The sequence below is a fragment of the Microcaecilia unicolor genome, chromosome 8, assembly GCF_901765095.1.
Source record: "Microcaecilia unicolor chromosome 8, aMicUni1.1, whole genome shotgun sequence".
Classification (NCBI taxonomy): domain Eukaryota; kingdom Metazoa; phylum Chordata; class Amphibia; order Gymnophiona; family Siphonopidae; genus Microcaecilia; species Microcaecilia unicolor.
The window spans coordinates 226234909-226259708 of record NC_044038.1 but is presented as its reverse complement, the minus strand read 5'-3'; the positions used below and the strand labels follow the sequence as shown (position 1 = coordinate 226259708).

The 24800-nt window shown below is 46.9% G+C and overlaps 1 protein-coding gene across 1 annotated transcript in view; it reads right to left on the bottom strand.

Moving 5' to 3' along the window:
* Positions 1 to 1395: 1395 nt before the first annotated feature.
* Positions 1396 to 24800, bottom strand: part of ACOT8 (acyl-CoA thioesterase 8) — a 40336-nt gene continuing 16931 nt past the window's right edge. The window contains exons 2-6 of the mRNA XM_030213618.1: positions 14590 to 14726; positions 9546 to 9771; positions 8574 to 8731; positions 7394 to 7585; positions 1396 to 1927 (exon numbers count right to left, since the gene is read on the bottom strand). Coding sequence (XP_030069478.1) covers positions 1809 to 1927; positions 7394 to 7585; positions 8574 to 8731; positions 9546 to 9771; positions 14590 to 14726 — 832 coding nt within the window. The 3' untranslated portion in view covers positions 1396 to 1808. The remainder of the gene's footprint in view (positions 1928 to 7393; positions 7586 to 8573; positions 8732 to 9545; positions 9772 to 14589; positions 14727 to 24800) is intronic.

Genomic DNA, 24800 nt, shown 5'->3' with positions numbered 1-24800 from the left:
AATATTAATACTCTGAACAGCCCTACTAAGCATTTAATGCATAAATTAGCACGTTAACTAGTACTGCAGAAACAGCACCTGTTCCCACAGTGGCATGACAGTTATTGCGTGCTAAATTTCCATGTTAACGCCATGGACTGGCAGAGCGCCATCACTTCTGCAGTTACTGCAGCACTTAGCCCTTCCTGACTCGAAGACGCTAAGTGGATTCGCATTAATTACAACCAGATTTTTGTTTTGTTTTGTTACATTTGTACCCCACGCTTTCCCACTCATGGCAGGCTCAATGCGGCTTACACGGGGCAATGGAGGGTTAAGTGACTTGCCCAGAGTCACAAGGAGCTGCCTGTTCCTGAAGTGGGAATTGAACTCAGTTCCTCAGGACCAAAGTCCACCACCCTAACCACTAGGCCACTCCTCCACTGTTGCTACTATTTGAGATTCTACATGGAATGTTGCTATTCCACTAGCAACATCGGCCCTTGCAGATCACCAATGTGGCCGCGCAGGCTTCTGCTTCTGTGAGTCTGACGTCCTGCAGGACGTCAGACTCACAGAAACAGAAGCCTGCGCGGCCTTCTACATGGAATGTTGCTAGTGGAATAGCAACATTCCATGTAGAATCTCCAATAGTAGCAACATTCCATGTAGAATCTCCAATAGTATCTATTTTATTTTTGTTACATTTGTACCCCGCGCTTTCCCACTCATGGCAGGCTCAATGCGGCTTACATGGGGCAATGGAGGGTTAAGTGACTTGCCCAGAGTCACAAGGAGCTGCCTGTGCCTGACGTGGGAATCAAACTCAGTTCCTTAGTTCCCCAGGACCAAAGTCCACCACCCTAACCACTAGGCCACTCCTCCACTGTTGCTACTATTTGAGATTCTACATGGAATGTTGCTATTTCACTAGCAACATTCCATGTAGAAGTCTTGCAGATCACCAATGTGGCCGCGCAGGCTTCTGCTTTTGTGAGTCTGACGTCCTGCACGTAGAATCTCCAATAGTAGCAACATTCCATGTAGAATCTCCAATAGTATCTATTTTATTTTTGTTACATTTGTACCCTGCGCTTTCCCACTCATGGCAGGCTCAATGCGGCTTACATGGGGCAATGGAGGGTTAAGTGACTTGCCCAGAGTCACAAGGAGCTGCCTGTGCCTGACGTGGGAATCAAACTCAGTTCCTCAGTTCCCCAGGACCAAAGTCCACCACCCTAACCACTAGGCCACTAATTTACATGCACTAATGCAGTTTTCAGTGCGGTAATTGCTGAGGACATGCTGGGTTCCCTCCATCGATGAGCACACAGCCTTTGCACTTAGCGGGTTTTAAGTTTTGGCAAAACATAGGGAACTTTAGTAAAAGACTCACCTCCCCCCCCCCCCCCCCCCCACCGTTTTATTTCTAAATATGTAGATATCAGTCCTTGTAGTTGGACCTTTTTCCTCACAAAGGAAATGAATGTATTTTCAAGGATTCAGGGGGATGGTTTTCTCCAGGAACCTTATCTTTTGTCTAAATTAAGCCTTCAGCCACAATTAACTTCATTTATACATTTGTTTCAATATATTACTGTAAGATTTTACATTTTCAGTTTCTTTCTACTCAAGGTGAATAAAATAGACTCTTAAGTGTAGCAAAGGCTCTGCCACTTTTGTGGGAAGGAATTCAAAGTGCTTTCCTGTGGGTGAGCAGCTGTTCTATTGCACTGGGCCAAGCCTTCAAGTTATCTCCCCCAAGGGCAGAGGGCAGCAGCGCTGGACTTTCCATGCCACGCCACAATCTTGCGACTCCCGTCTTCCGACTACATTTTGCTTTGGAGATGATTCTCTTTCACCCGCAGCACCCCCTCTTGTGCACAGCTGACAGCAAGGACCCCATCCCTGCGCCACAGGCGTCCATGTACCAGCCCCCGGCAGTCACCTGTAAAAACCAAAGAGTGAAACTCAAGTTTTTCATTCCAGAAACTGTTCACCTCACCACACTTACATCCAGGGATTCTTCCACTACTGCGAAAAAAATATATACTTCCATGGCTAAGGTTTTAGTTGCAGGTGGGCAAGTTTCAAAGCATTTTACCTATGTTAATCGGCTGTCTGAAAAAGTTCCCTCCCTTGATGGAACTAAGTGTCTGTGCCTCGTTCCCCATTAAACTAAAGTTATAGTTACTTCTTACTTCACTGCCTCTTGAAAAATGTACATCAAAGCAAGTCACAAAAAAAGCAGGAAGAAGAAGAAGAAAGTAAGAAGGCAAGAGGAAGCAAGATAACTCTAGAAGACAGAAGCAGAGAGAGCAGCGACCTAAGTTTCAAAGCATTTTACCTATGTTAATCGGCTGTCTGAAAAAGTTCCCTCCCTTGATGGAACTAAGTGTCTGTGCCTCGTTCCCCATTAAACTAAAGTTATAGTTACTTCTTACTTCACTGCCTCTTGAAAAATGTACATCAAAGCAAGTCACAAAAAAAGCAGGAAGAAGAAGAAGAAAGTAAGAAGGCAAGAAGAAGCAAGATAACTCTGGAAGACAGAAGCAGAGAGAGCAGCGACCTAAGTTTCAAAGCATTTTACCTATGTTAATCGGCTGTCTGAAAAAGTTCCCTCCCTTGATGGAACTAAGTGTCTGTGCCTCGTTCCCCATTAAACTAAAGTTATAGTTACTTCTTACTTCACTGCCTCTTGAAAAATGTACATCAAAGCAAGTCACAAAAAAAGCAGGAAGAAGAAGAAGAAAGTAAGAAGGCAAGAGGAAGCAAGATAACTCTGGAAGACAGAAGCAGAGAGAGCAGCGACTTAAGTTTCAAAGCATTTTACCTATGTTAATCGGCTGTCTGAAAAAGTTCCCTCCCTTGATGGAACTAAGTGTCTGTGCCTCGTTCCCCATTAAACTAAAGTTATAGTTACTTCTTACTTCACTGCCTCTTGAAAAATGTACATCAAAGCAAGTCACAAAAAAAGCAGGAAGAAGAAGAAGAAAGTAAGAAGGCAAGAGGAAGCAAGATAACTCTGGATGACAGAAGCAGAGAGAGCAGCGACCTAAGTTTCAAAGCATTTTACCTATGTTAATCGGCTGTCTGAAAAAGTTCCCTCCCTTGATGGAACTAAGTGTCTGTGCCTCGTTCCCCATTAAACTAAAGTTATAGTTACTTCTTACTTCACTGCCTCTTGAAAAATGTACATCAAAGCAAGTCACAAAAAAAGCAGGAAGAAGAAGAAGAAAGTAAGAAGGCAAGAGGAAGCAAGATAACTCTGGAAGACAGAAGCAGAGAGAGCAGCGACCTAAGTTTCAAAGCATTTTACCTATGTTAATCGGCTGTCTGAAAAAGTTCCCTCCCTTGATGGAACTAAGTGTCTGTGCCTCGTTCCCCATTAAACTAAAGTTATAGTTACTTCTTACTTCACTGCCTCTTGAAAAATGTACATCAAAGCAAGTCACAAAAAAAGCAGGAAGAAGAAGAAGAAAGTAAGAAGGCAAGAGGAAGCAAGATAACTCTGGAAGACAGAAGCAGAGAGAGCAGCGACCTAAGTTTCAAAGCATTTTACCTATGTTAATCGGCTGTCTGAAAAAGTTCCCTCCCTTGATGGAACTAAGTGTCTGTGCCTCGTTCCCCATTAAACTAAAGTTATAGTTACTTCTTACTTCACTGCCTCTTGAAAAATGTACATCAAAGCAAGTCACAAAAAAAGCAGGAAGAAGAAGAAGAAAGTAAGAAGGCAAGAGGAAGCAAGATAACTCTGGAAGACAGAAGCAGAGAGAGCAGCGACCTAAGTTTCAAAGCATTTTACCTATGTTAATCGGCTGTCTGAAAAAGTTCCCTCCCTTGATGGAACTAAGTGTCTGTGCCTCGTTCCCCATTAAACTAAAGTTATAGTTACTTCTTACTTCACTGCCTCTTGAAAAATGTACATCAAAGCAAGTCACAAAAAAAGCAGGAAGAAGAAGAAGAAAGTAAGAAGGCAAGAGGAAGCAAGATAACTCTGGAAGACAGAAGCAGAGAGAGCAGCGACCTAAGTTTCAAAGCATTTTACCTATGTTAATCGGCTGTCTGAAAAAGTTCCCTCCCTTGATGGAACTAAGTGTCTGTGCCTCGTTCCCCATTAAACTAAAGTTATAGTTACTTCTTACTTCACTGCCTCTTGAAAAATGTACATCAAAGCAAGTCACAAAAAAAGCAGGAAGAAGAAGAAGAAAGTAAGAAGGCAAGAGGAAGCAAGATAACTCTGGAAGACAGAAGCAGAGAGAGCAGCGACCTAAGTTTCAAAGCATTTTACCTATGTTAATCGGCTGTCTGAAAAAGTTCCCTCCCTTGATGGAACTAAGTGTCTGTGCCTCGTTCCCCATTAAACTAAAGTTATAGTTACTTCTTACTTCACTGCCTCTTGAAAAATGTACATCAAAGCAAGTCACAAAAAAAGCAGGAAGAAGAAGAAGAAAGTAAGAAGGCAAGAGGAAGCAAGATAACTCTGGAAGACAGAAGCAGAGAGAGCAGCGACCTAAGTTTCAAAGCATTTTACCTATGTTAATCGGCTGTCTGAAAAAGTTCCCTCCCTTGATGGAACTAAGTGTCTGTGCCTCGTTCCCCATTAAACTAAAGTTATAGTTACTTCTTACTTCACTGCCTCTTGAAAAATGTACATCAAAGCAAGTCACAAAAAAAGCAGGAAGAAGAAGAAGAAAGTAAGAAGGCAAGAGGAAGCAAGATAACTCTGGAAGACAGAAGCAGAGAGAGCAGCGACCTAAGTTTCAAAGCATTTTACCTATGTTAATCGGCTGTCTGAAAAAGTTCCCTCCCTTGATGGAACTAAGTGTCTGTGCCTCGTTCCCCATTAAACTAAAGTTATAGTTACTTCTTACTTCACTGCCTCTTGAAAAATGTACATCAAAGCAAGTCACAAAAAAAGCAGGAAGAAGAAGAAGAAAGTAAGAAGGCAAGAGGAAGCAAGATAACTCTGGAAGACAGAAGCAGAGAGAGCAGCGACCTGGGCCAGTGGCGTACCAAGGGGGGGGGGGGGGGCGCCACGCGCCTGTTGGTCGAGTCCGCTCGTTCCCTCCCTGCTGCTCCCTCTGCGCGGAACAGGTTACTTCCTGTTCCGGGGCAGAGGGAGCAGCAGGGAACGAGCAGACTCGGAGCCGACAGGCACGCGGCACTCCCCCAGCAGGTAAAAATGCACCCGGGGGGGGGGGGGGGCGCATCGGCGATCCACCCCCGGGTGTCAGCCAGCCTAGGAACGCCACTGACCTGGGCTTACTGCCAGGATTCGATCTAGTCACGCCTCCATCAAGAAAAAGAATTTGGGACTTGCTTTATACTCGGGAAAGAAGAACCTTCACCTAAATTCCAAAGGGAGGGAGCAAAATCATCTCCAGTCACATCTAAGGGAAGGGACAGTCAAAAGAGGGTCATAAGATCTAGGTCAGTATGCCACGGCTGCCCACTTTAAGTGCTCTATGGTGAAAGAAACAACACAGTGAACTCGATATGGAATGAAAATCAGAAACAATGCTGGTTGACTTCAGTAGCAGGGTTCTAGGATCAAAGTTAGGAGCATGGTACAACTTAACCACAATATTTTGAATGACATTCCTGAAGGGCTTGCTTAGGTCACAGATTGAAGGGGGGCAGACTCAAGAAAAATGTCAGGAAGTATTTTTTTCACGGAGAGAGTAGTGGATGCTTGGAATGCCCTCCCGCGGGAGGTGGTGGAAATGAAAACGGTAACGGAATTCAAACATGCGTGGGATAAGCATAAAGGAATCCTGTGCCGAAGGAATGGATCCTCAGGAGCTTAGTCAGGATCGGGAGGCGGGGCTGGTGGTTGGGAGGCGGGGATAGTGCTGGACAGACTTGTACGGTCTGTGCCAGAGCCGGTGGTGGGAGGCGGGACTGGTGGTTGGGAGGCAGGGATAGTGCTGAGCAGACTTATACGGTCTGTGCCAGAGCTGGTGGTGGGAGGCAGGGATAGTGCTGGGCAGACCTATACAGTCTGTGCCCTGAAGAGCACAGGTGCAAATCAAAGTAGGGTATACACAAAAAGCAGCAAATATGAGTTATCTTGTTGGGCAGACTGGATGGACCGTGCAGGTCTTTTTCTGCCGTCATCTACTATGTTACTATGTTACAGCAGGAAAGTCTGCACACAGCTGGCGTTTTAAAACCTTCACACGGTTTTCCAGCAAACATCTACCCGGGGGGGAAGGGGCGGGAAGAGTGTTAAGTTACTGTGGGGCCCTTTTAATAAAGCTTAGCCAAGAAGCCCATTTTATTTTTTATATGTTTAGGAAAAATAACAAGAATATTCAGTTTGTGCAAACATCGCATTGTACAGAAGAAATCCACAACAAAAACCCACTCTAATCCACCCCCTTTGTAAACCACCCACCCAAACACAGCTAGGTCCAGGTTTTCCATACATCAATCCAAAAGCAATCAGCTACTTATTTCTATAGCGCTACTAGACTACGCAGCGCTGTACACTTGAACATGAAGAGACAGTCCCCGCTCGACACAGCTTACAATCTAATTAGGACAAACAGGACAAACAAGAGATAAGGGAATATTAAAGTGAGGATGATAAAATAAGGGTTCTGAACAAGTGAATAAGGGTTAGGAGTTAAAAGCAGCATCAAAAAGGAGGGCTTTTAGCTGAGATTTGAAGACAGCCAGAGATGGAGCTTGACGTACCGGCTCTGGAAGTCTATTCTAGGCATATGGTGGAGCAAGATAAAAGGAACAGAGTCTGGAGTTAGCTGTGGAGGAGAAGGGTGCAGATAAGAGAGATTTACCCAGTGAACGGAGTTCCCAGGGAGGAATGTAGGGAGAGATGAGAGTGGAGAGGTACTGAGGAGCTGCAGAGTGAATGCAGCTCCTCAGTACTAAGCTCTGTAGTAGCTTTCCCCTGAGAGCCCTATCTGCTAAAGAGAAGACATAATTGATTGGGGGCTCAACTGAGAATAAGAATCCCAGGTTTTATGGAAAGAAAGCATCCGACCATGCAGTATAGCAGTAAGTTTAGTCATTGATAGATGTTAAGAAGCCCATATTATACCTATGGGCTTCCTAGCGTTTAGCACATGCTAAGGTTAAGTAAAAGGGTCCCTGCATGTGCTTTGTCCCGTCTGGAAATTTTCAAAGAGAAGATCTGTGCACGCATTCATCCCCTTTTTGACAACTGTTGCAAAATAGGTGTGGCCTTTCTTCCAATTTGGGTAATAGAAAAACTGCCCTTCCAATTCTGCAGCGTACACTGTGTTAACTCAACATGACTAGCATGTAGTGTAAGTTTCTTAATCCCAAGCAGACCACATGCCCAGTCCGCTGCTAGCTTTTCTAGCCCATTACCACAACGTTGCCGGTGTCGATGCCCTGCATAACCCAGCGCCAGTGAGGCACTCACCTGCCCAGGGGCTTTCACACTCATACAACATCCAGTCGTCTGAGCGGAACGATGAATGGAACCACATGGAATGATCGAGGGAAACCATGAACCGAATGGAATACTTGAGATGTGGCAGCAGGGCTGTCCCCAAGAAGGCGTAATCTGATATATAGGCAGCAACACAGCAGTGTAACTTCATGTCACTCGGACCTGGAAAAACCAACGCAGAACATCTCTGTATCACGGGTAGGAGGATCACATTCTCTCTTGGGATCGCACAGTTCTTTACACATTCCAGCTAGGATGTCAACCCTGAGCTTCCCCTCAGCAATACCTGAGGCAAGGGGGTAGCCAGAAATCCACTTTTAGGGGGGGGGGTCCCAAAGGTGGGCTGAGGGGGCCAGGTATTCCTTCATCCCCCCCCCCCACATTAAAATATACCTTTGCTGGCGGGGATGCCAAGCCCTGCCAGCCAAAGATGTCCCTGCACGAGTCCCACCTGTGCTACAAAGCAGTGCTCAAGTCAGCGACACACTTCAGCCGCTGATGCTGGCACTCCCGCACATGCTCAGTTCAGTCGCTGAGCTGAGATTGCGCGAGAGAACCAGCATCGGCAGCCGAAGCGCGCTTAAGTGCTGCTCGGACAGCACAGGCGGGACTCGCCATTCCCTGCAGCCATTAAAGCAGAAGGGGCCCGGGCCCCCCCAGCCCCCCCCCCCCCCCCCCCCCCCCCCGTGGCTACACCACTGATGTGAGGCTTCAGAAAATAACATTTTCAATTATTTTATTGCAAAATGAAAATTCTTATAGGAAGCATGTGGCAATCTACAGGCTTTATTATTTTTTAAAATTTAAAAAATACTTTTCCAGCCTTTGCCTATAAAAACAAATCTCTTAGAAAAAAAAGTCACATATATTTAAAAGCTTAAATATTTTCACTCTGTTTCAAAAAAAATAGTAAAAATACTATCAAATGTAAAAATGTATGACTTTCCAAAATGCGAAGTTAACCTGCTAAAGAGCACATTTGGTGTCAGCCGGAACTAAAGCACTGAACTGCCACCCAAAAAAGTACTGCTTACCTGCCTTTACCCTGTAACTGTTCACTAGATCCCAAACTGGCAAAGGTCCTGGCTGTAGGAAGAATGGTATCAGCATTTTATAGAAAGAGAGTCATAGCCTATATAAAGGAATTTACCAATGTAACCTCGGGCCCGGACCCAGAAGAGCTGTCTGGATTCCTGGGGCTCCTGATGAAACACATCTGGAGGGTTAACCGGTTTGATCTCAATTGGAACTTCTCGAGCAAGCATTTTGGTAAGACCCTGACGGTACTTTTCCACCAAATTGGGATCCCTTGTAAAAGAAATCAGAATTTTAAAAAATTATTCCTTGACTTTGGATTTTTCAGCAGTCAATGTCCCCGCCATTCTCAATCATAACCTATTAGAGATCTGGTTACAGTGTGGATTACAGCAGCTCAGGGGCGTAGCCAGACACCCAAATTTGGGTGGACCTGAGCCCAAAATGGGTAGGCAGAAGAACTCCTCCTTGTCTCTCGCCTGCATGCCATATGGTCTCTCAAACATCTCCCCCTCTCCCGCATACCTTTTAAATAGCAGATTTTCACCAGCACTGCTCATTCTGGCCCCACAGCCTTCCCTCTGATGCAACTTCCTGTTTCCGCATAGGCAGGAATACACCAGAGGGAAGACTGTGGGGCCGGTGAGAACAGTATGTATCAGTTGCCGCTCGCTGCAGGCAAAGATCTGCTATTTACAAGGTATGCAGGAGGGACAGTTGTTCGGAGTTTTTGGCTGGTGGGACTTTTGGGATCTCTGCCAACCACATTATAGGTGTGCTGCTACTGCATGGGCCCGAGCCCACCCTTGGCTACGCCACTGCGGCAGCTGTTGATTATAGGAGAAGGGGAAGAAATGGGAGATCATAGACACTTATTCCCTCCACCTACAGTCCTGCCAGTGGGGGGCCCTGTTTCACTATTATATTTTCCATAGTGAGGCATGGCAAGCCTTTGCAGGATTCCAGGGAACCTGCCTGTCCTTAGCCATTGAAAATATACAGCGCCACCCACTGGCAGCAATGCAGCTGGAAGACTCCCACTCAGCTTAGCGGGAACAGTGATCACAGGTTCTTCTAGTGCTCTCACCGTAAATACTTTTCAATAAGTTGCTCATGGGTGAGGAGCTGCTCTGGTGGTGGCACCGAGGGCATCGGGAACTGGTGCTTTAGAGGGCTGGCCTGAGACTTCTGGAAGGAAGCCTGGCAGATGAAGATGGGTTGTCCATACTGAATGGCCTTCACAGAGCGAACTGAGAAACTGTTCCCATCTCGGGTTCGATCAACTTGATAAAGAACTGGAACCTTTGGATCACCTGGAAAGGAAGAAACATTGGGGTTTTTGTTTTAGTTACATTTGTACCCCGCGCTTTCCCACTCATGGCAGGCTCAATGCGGCTTACATGGGGCAATGGAGGGTTAAGTGACTTGCCCAGAGTCACAAGGAGCTGCCTGTGCCGGGAATCGAACTCAGTTCCCCAGGACCAAAGTCCACCACCCTAACCACTAGGCCACTCCTCCACTGTTGCTACTATTTGAGATTCTACATGGAATGTTGCTATTCCACTAGCAACATTCCATGTAGAAGTCGGCCCTTGCAGCTCACCAATGAGGCCACGCAGGCTTCTGCTTCTGTGAGTCTGACGTCCTGCAGGACGTCAGACTCACAGAAACAGAAGCCTGCGCAGCCTTCTACATGGAATGTTGCTAGTGGAATAGCAACATTCCATGTACAATCTCCAATAGTAACAAAATTCCATGTAGAATCTCCAATAGTATCTACTTGATTTTTGTTACATTTGTACCCTGCGCTTTCCCACTCATGGCAGGCTCAATGCGGCTTACATGGGGCAATGGAGGGTTAAGTGACTTGCCCAGAGTCACAAGTGGGAATCAAACTCAGTTCCTCAGGACCAAAGTCCACCACCCTAACCACTAGGCCACTCCTCCACTCTAAAGGAAGAAACATTGTTCTGTAAGACAGCCATGAAGACAAACTTCCGATAGGAATATAATGGGTGTCTTAGCATTTAGCGTGCATTAAATCCATTAACATACCTTAGTAAAACTAAGTATCCCCTAGCTACATGAATAATCTGATTGACCTCCCAATTAGAAACAGATCAATGTCTTCAAGTACTTACCTCAATTTACACCTTCCCAGCTGCAAAGGAATTAAATATAAAACCTCTTATGCGTCCAGCTTCTCCTTCTTAGGCAGCCAGCTTTGGAACGCTCTACCAAGATCCATCCGAACACTGAATGACTATCTTCCGTGTAGAAAAATGTTGAAAACTCACCTCTTTAAACAAGCTTACCCAAACGTCCCGGATTAACCTTATAAGCGTGCCCTCATGACCAGGGCCGGTCTTAACAAGTGCGGGGCCCTATGCAGACCAATTTGGTGGGGCCCCATCCTAGCCCCGCCTACCTTAGCCCCACCCCCACCCTAGCTCCACCCCATTGATAAGATTATTCCATTTTTAGAACATTTATTTTATTTATGAAATTTCAAATAAAGACAAATAAAGCTAAACTTGTACAAAAAAAACTGATTGAAATAATAAGCACAATGCTATCATGAAACCTCCCCTCCCCAGAAATTATTCAGTTCAAGTCCACTACAATTAGTAGCGGGCCCAAGCCGGGGGTGGATGCCGCGCTGGTGGTGGCGGGAGCGGAGTGGCCGAGCCGCGGGAATGGGGATCATCTCAGGCGACTAAGGCGAGCAGCGGCGGAGGTCGGAGCGGAGGCACGAGTGAGGCAGAGTTGAGGCGCTGCGCGGGGCCCCCTTAGGCGTGCCGTGTGGGGGCCCCCTTAGGTGCGGGGCCCTATGCGGTCGCCTTGGTCGCCTCTGCCTAAGACCGGCCCTGCTCATGACCCTGTTTTGATGTTGTTTATATCTTAAACCATGTCTCCCAATAGCCTTCATGCTTACCCCCTTGTCTTTTCCTTCACCATCTTCTTCCTTACACCATACCCCCTCCCTTTCCCTCTTCCTTTTACTTATCCTATCCTTGTAACACCCTTCCATGGTCATATTACATATTATTAAGTCCTTTATTCTATGGTTACTATAGTTTGCAATATTCTCCTTGCTAGACTTGTAATTTGTTTATTATGTAAGCCGCATTGAACCTGGTATGTGTGGGAAAACACGGGGTACAAATGTAATAAATAAATTAATTAAATAAATAAATAAAAAGGCCCCTTAGTGCAGATTACAAAACTTTTAATAAAAAGAAAGGGAACAGACATCCCTGATAATAGTAATATTAACATTCAAAAATAATCTAGACCTTCAGGAAATTCCTAAATTAATAGGACTGTAGTAATTTACAAAATCTTTCTAGTCTTACTATCAGAAGCAAAGAATTCCAAATTTTGACTGCCTGAAGATGCAGTAAAAGAAAAAAAAAAAATTCAACTAGAACGTATTTGACTCATAGAAGAGAAGAGTAAAAAGTAACAAAAAATAAAAAGACAACTTTAACAAGTTTTCCATTAATAACTGTAATAAGAACACAAAGAGGATCCAAGTAAGGAAAATAGGAGATTAATAAAGACAGCAAATGCACTCACATAATAAAGAAAAAGCTTGGTGAGCACACAAATGAAAAAAAACATGTAAAAAAAAAATGGTACAACGTGCAGATGGACATGCTTCTCACACAAAAACGTTTAAACCAAGTGAGCAAAAAGTATAGGTCCGATATTCACCCAGAGAAACATGTTTTGAGAGTGGGCATTTTGGAGGCGTCATGGGTGCGAGATGGGCAGTGATATATGATGTACATTTTTTTTTTTTTTGCGATAATAGATTGCAAAACAATTTCCTTGTCCCGGAAAGAAAAACGTTGTGAATTAGACCTGCTTTAAAAGCGACTAGCTCAACACCAAGCTTGTGCTTGGACCCATTTGTGATTTTGCTGAGTTGGCGAGGTGGAATTATTGGGTTGTGAAGCTGAGGGGTCTGTTACCTTTGTTTATTTGCCCCTGGCTGAACCTTCTGACCCTCACATTCCTGCCTTGCATCCTCTGTGTCTCATCTCCTCTAGTCCTTGCCCACACCTATCCCTTGCTCTTGCACCCTTCCTCCACAAAAACCTCACTATCCCCAAACCCCCACAACCTCCCGTTCAAACTCCCTACCTGCTTGACTTCTTGTTCCAGTTTCTCCACTCCCAGTTTCCCACTATGCTGTGTGCTGCTGCTGTTTGTGCGAGGACCTGCAGGCTGGTGCTGGATCTCACTGGGTGCAGTAAGTGGAGGAATGTTACTTAAAGAATGACACGGGGACAAAATCTGTCCCCGTGGGTTCTGTCTCCTTCCCTGCCCCATTCCATCCCTGTGAGCTCTGTTCTCATCTGCAGAAGCCTCAAGCACTTATGATTTTATATTTAAATCTTGTTATTAAAGTATAAAAAGGAACAATGTGCTGTGCAACCGTTGTGTATAAATTACAAATAGAGAACAATAATAACAATGAGAAGCTATAATAGACCCTCCCACCCCCACCCTTCCAACCCCAACAGTAGCTGACTTCTACTACCCCAAGGAATCCTAATCCTCCCTGTTAAAATGTCCAGCGGTACAAAATACAACCCGTTCTGTATGCCCCAGTGGGGGGGAAATATGCCCTATAAAGCACTGTTATGATTTTTTTAATTTGTGGATGAATAAGTCATCAACAATCTCAGGATTCAGTCTAGCTCTCCTGTCTTCCACAGCCCTTCCTGCAATAGAAGATGTGCTGGTAAACAGGATGTACAGGATCCCCCATGCAAATTTTGCCAGTTGTGGCCAGCATGTTTGCTTGTTTTTCCAAAAAATAAAAAAAAAATTTTTCTTGTTACATTTGTACCCCGCACTTTCCCCGGCTTACATGGGGCAATGCAGGGTTAAGTGACTTGCCCAGACTCACAAGGAGCTGCCTGTGCCTGAAGTGGGAATCGAACCCAGTTCCTCAGTTCCCCAGGACCAAAGTCCACCACCCTAACCACTAGGCCACTCCTCCACTGTTCCTACTATTTGAGATTCTACATGGAATGTTGCTATTCCACTAGCAACATTCCATGTAGAAGGCTGCGCAGGCTTCTGCTTCTGTGAGTCTGATGTCCTGCACGTACGTGCAGGACGTCAGACTCACAGAAACAGAAGCCTGCGCAGCCTTCTACATGGAATGTTGCTATTGCTAGTGGAATAGCAACATTCCATGTAGAATCTCCAATAGTAGCAACATTCCATGTAGAAGTCGGCCCTTGCAGATCACCAATGTGGCAGCGCAGGCTTCTGCTTCTGTGAGTCTGACGTCCTGCACGTACGTGCAGGACGTCAGACTCACAGAAACAGAAGCCTGCGCAGCCTTCTACATGGAATGTTGCTAGTGGAATAGCAACATTCCATGTACAATCTCCAATAGTAGCAACATTCCATGTAGAAGTCGGCCCTTGCAGATCACCAATGTGGCAGCGCAGGCTTCTGCTTCTGTGAGTCTGCGCAGCCTTCTACATGGAATGTTGCTAGTGGAATAGCAACATTCCATGTAGAATCTCCAATAGTAGCAACATTCCATGTAGAATCTCCAATAGTATCTATTTTATTTTTGTTACATTTGTACCCTGCGCTTTCCCACTCATGGCAGGCTCAATGCGGCTTACATGGGGCAATGGAGGGTTAAGTGACTTGCCCAAGAGTCACAAGGAGCTGCCTGTGCCTGAAGTGGGAATCGAACTCAGTTCCTCAGTTCCCCAGGACCAAAGTCCACCACCCTAACCACTAGGCCACTCCTCCACTCCATATTGTTGTCTGCATCAAACATAAATAACAGTCCAGTTCATTAACAGGCTTCAAAGTAGAAAGTGACACGGGGCTGAGCAAAACAACTTTCTTATGTTGTAAAAAAAAAAAAAAAAAAACAACTCTGCACTAGTGTATGGATCAAAATCCCCTAGCAGTGGGTATCTTGGCATCGGTTACTTCTTAACCAGCGTTGCATGCATCATGGAATAGGGAAGTTCAGACCATATCTTATGCCAAAGCAAACACAATACTGGACAAACAGAACTTTACAAAGTATAAAATGGTAAATAAAAAAGATCAGTAAGTACATTTGTTCCTTCTGCCAGGCTTACCTGCTCGAACAAAGTAGCAGTGCAAAGAATGAGCCTGGACATCTTCCCTGACGGACTTTGCAGCAGCAACTAGGGCCTGCCCCACGATTTGCCCCCCAAAGAGCCTCTGAGAAGCAGGGACCCAGTGATGCGTGCCTCTGAGGGGAGAAGAAGACATCATTTCAGCAAACAAGATGTCCGGCCTCAGCTATCAACATCTACTTCAACATTTTTTATTGATGACAATTCAAAGTGTACAAAGATTCATATAAGAAAGTGTATTCCGTGAAAATAAAACGTATATAGACTGTCATCAAATTTTTGAATCAGTGTTATCCCCGCCCCCCCCACCCTCAACAAATCGTAGTATGCTCCCATCTACCACCCCCTCCCTCCCATCTGCTAACCCCTTCTTCCCTCTACCCACCTGGACTTGTATTCTGATAGTCCGAGTGAGTCCCCCTCACCCCTAGATCCTACTACAAAACAGGGAGAATCATAAGAAGTCATACTTTAGTCTCCATGAGGAGCATATTATTCTAACCTGTGAAGAAGCAGATTTCGCCCTCAAGGACTTAATCTTTGTATGTAAGGGCTCCAAATCTGCGTAAAATGTTGCTTCCGTTTTGGGGATCCCTTTGCCTCTCTTGCCTCCCACGTTGCCAACACATGTATCTGGTTCCTCCATTGCCAATAAGGTGGTGGTTCTGGAGTTATCCACCTCTGTAAAATGCTTTTTTTCGGGCCACTAGACACAGCTTTCAACACCATAATCGTGCTCCCTTAGTCTGTGTACAGAAAGCTGGCTGTGTATCCAACACAAAATGTTCCCAGGTCCCAGTCACGGGAGTCCCTAAGGTTTTACTCATAAGGGAAAATTAGGTTCTTACCATGATAATTTTCTTTCCTTTAGTCATAGCAGATGAAGCCATTACGTATGGGTTACGTCCATCAACCAGCAGGGGAGATAGAGAGCACTCAAACTTTCTCAGTGCCCTCTTGGCCAGCTAGCTCCACTGCCTCTTCAGTATTTGAAGCTTCCAAAGCAGTATGGCAAACCGCAATGGGAATCACAAGAGTTTTCCTCACAGCGAACGATGGCCCATCACAAGGGCATGAACTCATAAAGGAGGGAATGCACATCCTCCTGGAGGGAATAAACCCATCCTCCTTATTGTAGAAGTGGAGGGGAACACACGCACCTCCTGAAGGGAATCACACATCCTCCCAACACACTGGAGGGAATGAACTCATCCTCCTAAAGTTAAACTGAACATGAATCCTGAACATTGTTTTCCAACTTTCTCCCAAGGAAGGAACTTCAGGAAATTAGAACAGAACCTGAAAACAACCAATTTACAGCATACTGACAATCAAACAGGGAGGGCTCATGGCTTCATCTGCTATGACTAAAGGAAAGAAAATTATCATGGTAAGAACCTAATTTTCCCTTCCTTGTCATCAAGCAGATGAAGCCATTACGTATGGGATGTAACAAAGCAATCCCTAGATAGGGTGGGAACAAGCCACACCACGCGCTAGCACTTGTGCTCCAAAACGCGCATCCCTCCTGGCAGCCACATCCAGCCTGTAATGTCTGGCAAAGGAGAGCTTAGAAGCCCATGTTGCTGCACTGCATATCTCTTGAAGAGAGAGTGCTCCAGTTTCAGCCCGAGGAAGAAATCGCTCTAGTAGAATGCGCCTTAAAGGCTACAGGCGGCACCCGGCCGGCCAGCAGATAAGCTGAAAAGATAGACTCTTTGAGCCAGCGGGCAATAGTGGCCTTAGACGCTGGAGACCCTCTGCGAGAACCTGATAGTAAAACAAACAGATGATCAGAAGTCCTGAAAGAGTTAGTAACTCGCAGATACTGCAGCAGAGTCCTGCGTACATCCAAAAGGTGCAGCTGCCCAAAAGATTCTGGAAACTCTTCCTCTGAAAAAGAGGGCAAGAAAATAGGCTGGTTTAGGTGAAACGCTGAAACCACCTTAGGCATAAAGGAAGCCACGGTCCGAACCGTGACTCCGGACTCTGAAAATTGCAGAAATGGGTCTCTACAGGACAGCGCCTGGAGCTCTGACACCCGTCTCGCCAAAGTAATGGCCACCAGAAAAACGGCCTTCAGTGTCAAATCCTTCTCCGATACTCGCCGAAGCGGCTCAAAAGGAGATGCCTGCAGGGCTTTCAAAACTAGCCCCAGGTTCCAAGCTGGACAGGGTGCTCGCACGGGAGGTCGGAGCCAAAGCACCCCTCTAAGAAACCGTGCCACATCTGGGTGAGCAGCCAAAGACACGCCTCCCACCTTACCACGAAGGGAGGCCAACGCTGCCACTTGCACCCACAGGGAATTATAGGCCAAGCCTTTTTGTACACCTTCCTGCAAAAAGTCCAGAATCGGCGAGACAGGAGCCCGCATTGGTGCAATGGCTCTGGAAGCACACCAAGACTCAAACAGGCACCAAATCCTAGCATAAGCTACGGAAGTGGACCGCTTGCGGGCTTGCAGGAGAGTGGTAATCACTTTATTGGAATAACCTTTATCCCTCAATTGCGCCCTCTCAATAGCCATGCCGTAAGACCAAAGCGGCAGGCGTCCTCCATGGCTACCGGACCCTGAGTCAACAGGTTCGGTACCAGAGGTAACGGCAGAGGAGCCTCCAGAAGCATCTGTCAGAGGTCTGCATACCAAGGTCTCCTTGGCCAATCCGGGGCGATGAGGGCCACTTCTCCTGGGTGCAGCCGAATCCGCAAGAGCAGGCGCCCTATCAAGGGCCATGGGGGAAACACATAAAGAAGACCCGGAGGCCAGGGTTGAGCCAAGGCATCCAACCCCGCCGAGCGAGGATCTCTCCGTCTGCTGAAGAAGCACGGGACTTTGGCATTGGAACTTGTCGCCATGAGATCCATCACAGGCTTGCCCCATTTGGCACAGATCTGCAGGAATACTTCGTCTGCCAGATTCCATTCTGCTGGATCGATCTGATGCCTGCTCAGATAATCGGCCTGCACATTGCTCTGACCTGCAATATGAACTGCCGACAGACACTGAAGATGCAGCTCGGCCCAGTGGCAAATCAGTTTGGCCTGCACGGCTAGTGCTCTGCACCTTGTTCCGCCTTGTCGATTTATATAGGCCACTGTTGTCATGTTGTCCGACATCGCTCTGACAGCCAATCCTTCCAGGGTCACTTGAAAAGCCAGAAGCGCTTGAAACACCGCTTTCAACTCTAGGCGGTTGATGGACCACTCCGACTCCTCGGGTGTCCATAGACCCTGGGCATGCTTCCCCTTGCAATGTGCGCCCCAGCCCTTCAGGCTGGCATCCGTTACCACTAGGCACCAAATGGGGAGCGTCAGCGGCATTCCTCACCGCAGCATGCTGTCCGAGAGCCACCACTCCATGCTGAGTCGGGCCGCAGGGAGCCAAGAGAGTCTGCATTGGTAATCCTGAGAAATTGGAGACCACCTCTGGAGTAGGGAATACTGTATTTATTTATTTATTTATTGCATTTGTACCCCACATTTTCCCACCTTTTTGCGGGTTCAGTGTGGCTTACAATACGTTATGAAAACTGGAAGTATATTTTGTTACAGCTCAGTTATGGATTACATTATGAAGCGTTATGCGAGGCAAGTCTTGTAACAAGGAATATAACAATGGAAAAGATCATTGAGACATTGGAAGGAAAGAACGGGAGATGAGAAGGTGAGGTAGGGGATGGGAATTCAGAGTGGCTGTAGTGATGCATTGTTGATCAGTGAGTGCGGTTTTATGTGTTTTGGTTCTTTCCGTAAATTTCCTCAAAGAGGTGGGTCTTCAGTAGTTTGTGGAAGGTTTTTTGCTCGTGGATCGTTTTCAGGTTGCGTGGCAATGAATTCCAGTACTGCGTGCTCATGTAGGAAAAAGTTGACGCGTGCAGTGTTTTGTATTTCAAGCCCTTGCAATTAGGGAAGTGGAGGTTGAGGAAAGTTCGGGATGATCTTTTGGCGTTTCTTGGTGGTAAGTCTATTAAATCCGACATGTAGGCTGGGGCTTCTCCGTGAATGATTTTGTGGACTAATGTGCATACTTTAAAAGTAATGCGTTCTTTAAGTGGGAGCCAGTGTAGCTTCTCTCGTAAGGGTTTTGCACTTTCATATTTTGGTTTTCCTAAGATGAGTCTGGCTGCTGTATTCTGGGCTGTTTGGAGTTTTCTCAGTATTTGCTTTTTGCAACCTGCGTATAGTGAGTTGCAGTAATCCAAATGGCTGAGAACGAGGGATTGCACCAGGCTACATCTGTAGCGGTCTCAGGTGCCCAGGGGACCACTTCCATCGTGGCTGTCATCGATCCCAGCAGCTGGACAATGTCCCAAGCTCGCGGGCGGGGCATCCTCAGGAGCAGACGGACCTGATTCTGAAGCTTGCACCGCCTTAGCTCGGGTAGGAACACATAACCCGAGACTGTGTCGAACCTGGCCCCCCAAAATTCTAGAGATTGTGAAGGGGGTCAGGTGACTTTTGGCCATATTGACGACCCAGCCTAGAGATTGCAGTACTGAGACCACTCTGGCTGTAGCTTGTAAGCTCTCTTGTGCAGAGTCTGCTCTGATGAGCCAGTCATCTAGGTACGGGTGAACCCTGATACCTTCTCGCCTGAGAAAAGCAGCTACTACCACCACTACCTTCGAAAAGGTTCGGAGAGCTGTGGCGAGGCCAAAAGGCAAGGCCCTGAACTGGAAATGTTTTCCCAACACCGCAAACCTCAGAAACTTCTGGTGCGGGGGCCAAATCGGTATGTGCAAGTAAGCTTCTTTCAGGTCTAGAGACATGAGAAACTCTCCTGGCTGAACCGCCGCAATGACGGAGCGCAGGGATTCTATGTGGAAATGCCGCACTCTCAGGGACTTGTTCACTTCTTTTAAGTCCAGAATAGGGCGAAAGGACCCACCTTTTCGCGGCACCACAAAGCAGATGGAGTATCGGCCGCTGCCTTGCTCGGCGGGAGGCACCGGGGTCACCGCCCCTAACTGAATCAGACCTTGTAAAGTCTCCTCCACCGCCGCCCGTTTGACGGCAGAACCGCATCGGGACTCCACAAACACGTCTCTTACTGGGGCGTTGAATTCTATTCTGTATCCATCTCCGATCAGGTCCAGAACCCACTGATCTGAGGAAATATTGGCCCACTCCTCGGCAAAGAGGGAAAGTCGTCCTCCGATGACAGGTATCGAGGAGAGGGCTGGCGCACCATCATTGAGAGGGTCACCCCTGAACTCCTGGTCTTGAGCCACCAGCTGCGGAACGCTTGTCCGAGCGAAAGGAGTTCCTCTGCTGACCACGGGCACGTGAAGTGAACCCAGCCGAACGCCCCGGGCGGTACCTTCTAGCTTCACGGAAGCGAGGTCTGTACGAGGAGTGGACCGCCTGGCCCTTAGAGGAAGGCCTCTGCCTATCTTCGGGCAAGCGCTGGGGTTTTGGATCACCCAAGCCTTTCACAATTTTCTCCAACTCCTCACCAAATAGGAGAAGTCCTTGAAAAGGCAACTTCACCAACCTTTGCTTAGAGGCCATGTCCGCTGCCCAGTGTCATAGCCACAGATGACGGCGAGCCGCCACTGCTACTGCCATTTGTTTAGCCAAAGCTCTGACAAGGTCATAAAGGGCATCAGCCAGAAAGGACAAGGCCACCTCCATCCGCGGAGCCACATCCAAGAAGGGCTCCACTCCATCTCCGGGCTGTGCCACTGCCTGTTGCAACCAAGCTAGGCAGGCTCTAACAGCATAACAGCTGCATGCAGACGCCCGAACAGTGAGACCTGCAATTTCAAAGGACCGTTTCAATGCTGTTTCCAGCCTACGGTCTTGAACATCCTTCAGGGCAACACCTCCTTCAACAGGGAGGGTAGTTCTCTTTGTCACCGCAGTGACTAGGGCATCCACTGTAGGCATTTGAAAACGAGCCATATGCCCCTCACGCAGAGGGTATAACTGCCCCATAGCCCTGGAAACTCTCAAAGGTCCCTCGGGGTCAGCCCACTGAGCCGACACAAGCTCTAGGATGGAGTCATGCAAAGGGAAGGCCCGAGCAGCTTTCTTGGTACTAGCCATCCTGGGATTACCCGAGGAGGCCATGCCACTGTCAGGATCTTCAATTGAGAGAGCCTGCAGGGTATCTGAAATAAGCGCTGGCAGCTCATCACGGTGGAAAATCCTCACCGCGGAGGGATCATCCAGATCCTGTGGTAAATCCGCACCTGACTCCAGTTCCTCAGACCAAGAACGTCTGTCAGAGTTCTCCGAATCCTCACACCCCGACCACGGGGGGGGAAAAAGGTGCACCACAATCTGAAGGGGAATTAACCCTTCTGTGCTTAACTTTGGGCCAATCATCCGGGAAAACCTCACTGGGCAGTCCCAGGCCAGAATCCATCGGGGGGGCAATCAAAGGGGCCTCAGGCGACCCTTGAGGGAGGGCTCTTTTCATCATGTATGCTTTATGCAGCAAAAGCACAAAATCCAGGGAGAAAATCTCACCCTGGGCACCCAAATCCTGTCCGGTGCTAGCCACTCCTGAAATAACCTCATCTCGAGGTGCCCCACCCGGCTCAGGTCTCTCCGTGTCCACGTAGGCCGCGCCATGCGGTGTAAGCAAAATGGCGCCCACTGCCAGCTCAGAGCGGGAAGAAACATCGCTCGCCATGCTTGGGCTGGCTCCTACGCCTGTACAGCACGATTTACAGAGCCCTGCTGCTGATTTGCGCTTGCCACACGTGGAACAGCGCTTTACATTGTCCGCAGCCATCGCCGAAAAACGGTGGTAAAATCCAAAATGGCGGTTTCGCGCCAAAATCGCCCCGATCGCGGGCCCACCCCGGAGGAGTTGGAAAACACTCTTACATAGTAACATAGTAACATAGTAGATGACGGCAGAAAAAGACCTGCACGGTCCATCTAGTCTGCCCACGATAAACTCATGTGTATACCTTACCTTGATTTGTACCTGTCTTTTTCAGGGCACAGACCATATAAGTCTGTGCAGCAGTATTTCCCGCCTCCCAACCACCAGTCCCGCCTCCCATCACCGGCTCCGGCACAGACCCCGTATAAGTCTGCCCTCCCCCATCCTAGCCTCTCAACCACCAACCCCTCTTCCCCTCTTCCCTACCTCAAAGGATCTAGCGTACAACTACGATCCTGCTGAAAATCAGGTCGAAAAACCTCTGTTCCAGCGTCTCTGCGTTTAAAAACGCGACGCGACTTTTTTTTTTTTTTTTTTTTTTAAGGCTGTGAGGAAAGCAGAGGTATTGAAGACTCCGGAGGCTCAGATGAGTGGGAAAGGCAGGGAAAGGGCGAACCTATATGCCTGCATCCACTGTTGGTGGGTAAGGACAGGGAAAGCAATGCAATATGTCCACATCCACGGAGGTTTGGGTAAAGCAGGGAAACGGCTAACCTATGTGCCTTTAAAGTGAAGCTGCTATAGCCTCCAACACCCCGGTTAACAACTGGCAAGCCAGGAACCACCTCCCGGCAGATTTTTCTGGAGCTCTAAGAAGCTGCAGCCACCCTGCTAGGGGAGATAGAGAATACTGAAGAGGCAGTGGAGCTAGCTGGCCAAGAGGGCACTGAGAAAGTTTGAGGGCACTGAGAAAGTTTGAGTGCTCTCTATCTCCCCTGCTGGTTGATGGACATAACCCATACGTAATGGCTTCATCTGCTTGATGACAAGGAAATCCATGGATGCGCTCCCAGAAGGCACGTACTCCTGGGCAAGCCCAGAAGGCATGAAAAAGAGTGTGAGGCGAATGGCCGCATTTAACACATTTGGCCTCCTGCGAGGAACCCACATGAGCCAACTGTTGTCTAGACCTGTAGGCTCTCATGACTACCCTATAACCACACTCTCGTAGTCTCTCATCAAAGGTTAAGAACCGGGACACCCCTCACCGTAGCCCCAACATCCCATCCCATCCCAATTCCTGTTCCCATTTGTTTTTGATTGTTGAGAAATTTTTTGAATTGTTCCTTTTCACTAATGCTCTTTGAAATGACGACACTGACAATCCCGTAGCCTCCAGTTCTTGAAAAAATGCACGTATTTTATGTCCCAATCGTGCCCTCAGCAATGTTTGATTCAAAGCTAATAGTAATGTTTAACTTGGGCATATGCAAAGCGATTCTCCCAAGATGTCACCACCCTGGCTTGTAACTCTTCATAATTTATTAAGTTCCCTTCCCATTCCAATAGATGTTCAACCCTTGTGATTCCATACCTCTCCCATGTGAGAAATGCTGAGTTATCCTGGCCTGGTCTAAATTGCCTCTAAGGGCTAATTGGTCCGAAACCAAAGGGTTCCCCCCATCCTTTTAGCCAGTATCTTCCACATCTCCCGCAGTGGTTGGAGTAGTTTGCAGTGTTTAAAGTGGGACGGGAGTTGGCCACGCTTGTGATGTAGCAATGTAATAAGATCACGAGAGGCAAAATACTCTCGTTCTAGTTCAATCGGTGTAAACTCAAAGTTTGACAAACCCAATCCCCTAAATGCCTCAGTAAGCATGCTTGATTATACAGGTATAAATCAGGTAACCCCAGCCCTCCTTGTTGCCACCCTCCCAACATAAAAGAAAACAACAATTTAGGTTTCTTCTTTGCCCAGCAAAATCTACTAAAGGCCCTATATATATATCCTTCTGAAGTAAGCGAAGTGGAAGTGTATGCAGTACGTAGAGCCAACAAGGAAACACTACCATTTGTATTAGGTTCACCCTTCCTCGCAATGATAATGGAAGACCTTCCCACTTCCCCAGTTGACTCCTTGTATCGTATCCTACATAATTATTGCCATACAAGGAAAGACCAAAGATCCATCAAGCCCAGCATCCTGTTTCCAACAGTGGCCAATCCAGATCACAAATACCTGGCAAGATCCTCCATTAAGGTATTAATATTAAGGGCATATAGTTTCTCCAAATCCATGGTCAGCCTAATACCCAGATATTTAAATGAATCAGCAGCCCAGCTCAAGGGAAAAGTCTTGACCCCACATCCGTTTCACCTCCCCGGAGGATGCCAGTGCTTCCGATTTGGATAGATTCAAACTCAAACCCGCATAATCTCCATATTCCCTCAGAATATCCATTAATTCTAAGAAGGAGTCCCTGGGTTCCGTCAACAACACTAAGAAGTCATCGGCAAATGCTGCTATTTTGAAGTCATATTTACCAATCTGCATACCCTTTACAGAAGGATTATCTAAAACATCATGAATCAATGGGTCTAATGATAATACAAATAATAAAGGAGATAACAGGCACCCCTGTCTTGTGCCTCGATTTATGGGAAAAGCTGACGATTCCACTCCATTGACCAGGATCTTGGTGCAAGGAGAATGATAGAGTACATTCACTGCAGACACAAATCGTCCTATAAAGCCATAGTTCTCCATAGTAGCAAACAAAAAGTCCCATCGTAACTTGTCAAATGCCTTTTCCGCATCAAAGCTTATGAGTAGTGACAGAGTACCCCGTCGCCTCCGCATCTCTAACACCCCTAGTATTTTCTTCAGATTTTTAACTACCGCTCTCCCCTCCACAAACCCCACTTGTGTCTCATGTATCAGTTTTGGTAGAACTCTAGCCATGTGATTAGCCATTATCTTAGCCAACAATTTCGCTTCTACATTCAATAACAAAATAGGACAATACGACTCTGGTTTCAATGGGTCTTTACCATGCTTTGGTAATACCACAATCTGTGCCAGTGACAGGCCCCTTGGTAACTGTTCTATATCTACCATTCTATTGAGGTATCTAGTGAGAGCTGGCGTGATGTTCTCTCCCAATATTTCATAATACTCCAATCTAAGTCCATCTGGGCCTGGAGCTTTAAACAAATTTCCTTTCGCTATCCCTAGAGTTACCTCATCCTCTTGTATCGGTTGGTTCAACATATCTAAATCTTCCTGATGAAGGGAGGGCAACTTAAGATTGTTTAAGTAGAGTGACCCTGGTCGAGTGGCTTTTCATACAGGCAACCATAGAACTTGGAGAAGATCTCACAGATGTCCTCATCCTTGCGTACTATCGTTCCCTGTCCATCCTTCAGTTGGAGAACCCTCCCCTTACCCCCCTTTAGGACGTGCTAAGTGTGCCAAGAGGCGACCCGCTTTATTGCCAAATCTGTACAGGTTATATTGATAATACATTTGAGATTTGGAAGCATGCTGATGTAACAATTCATTTAACGTCAC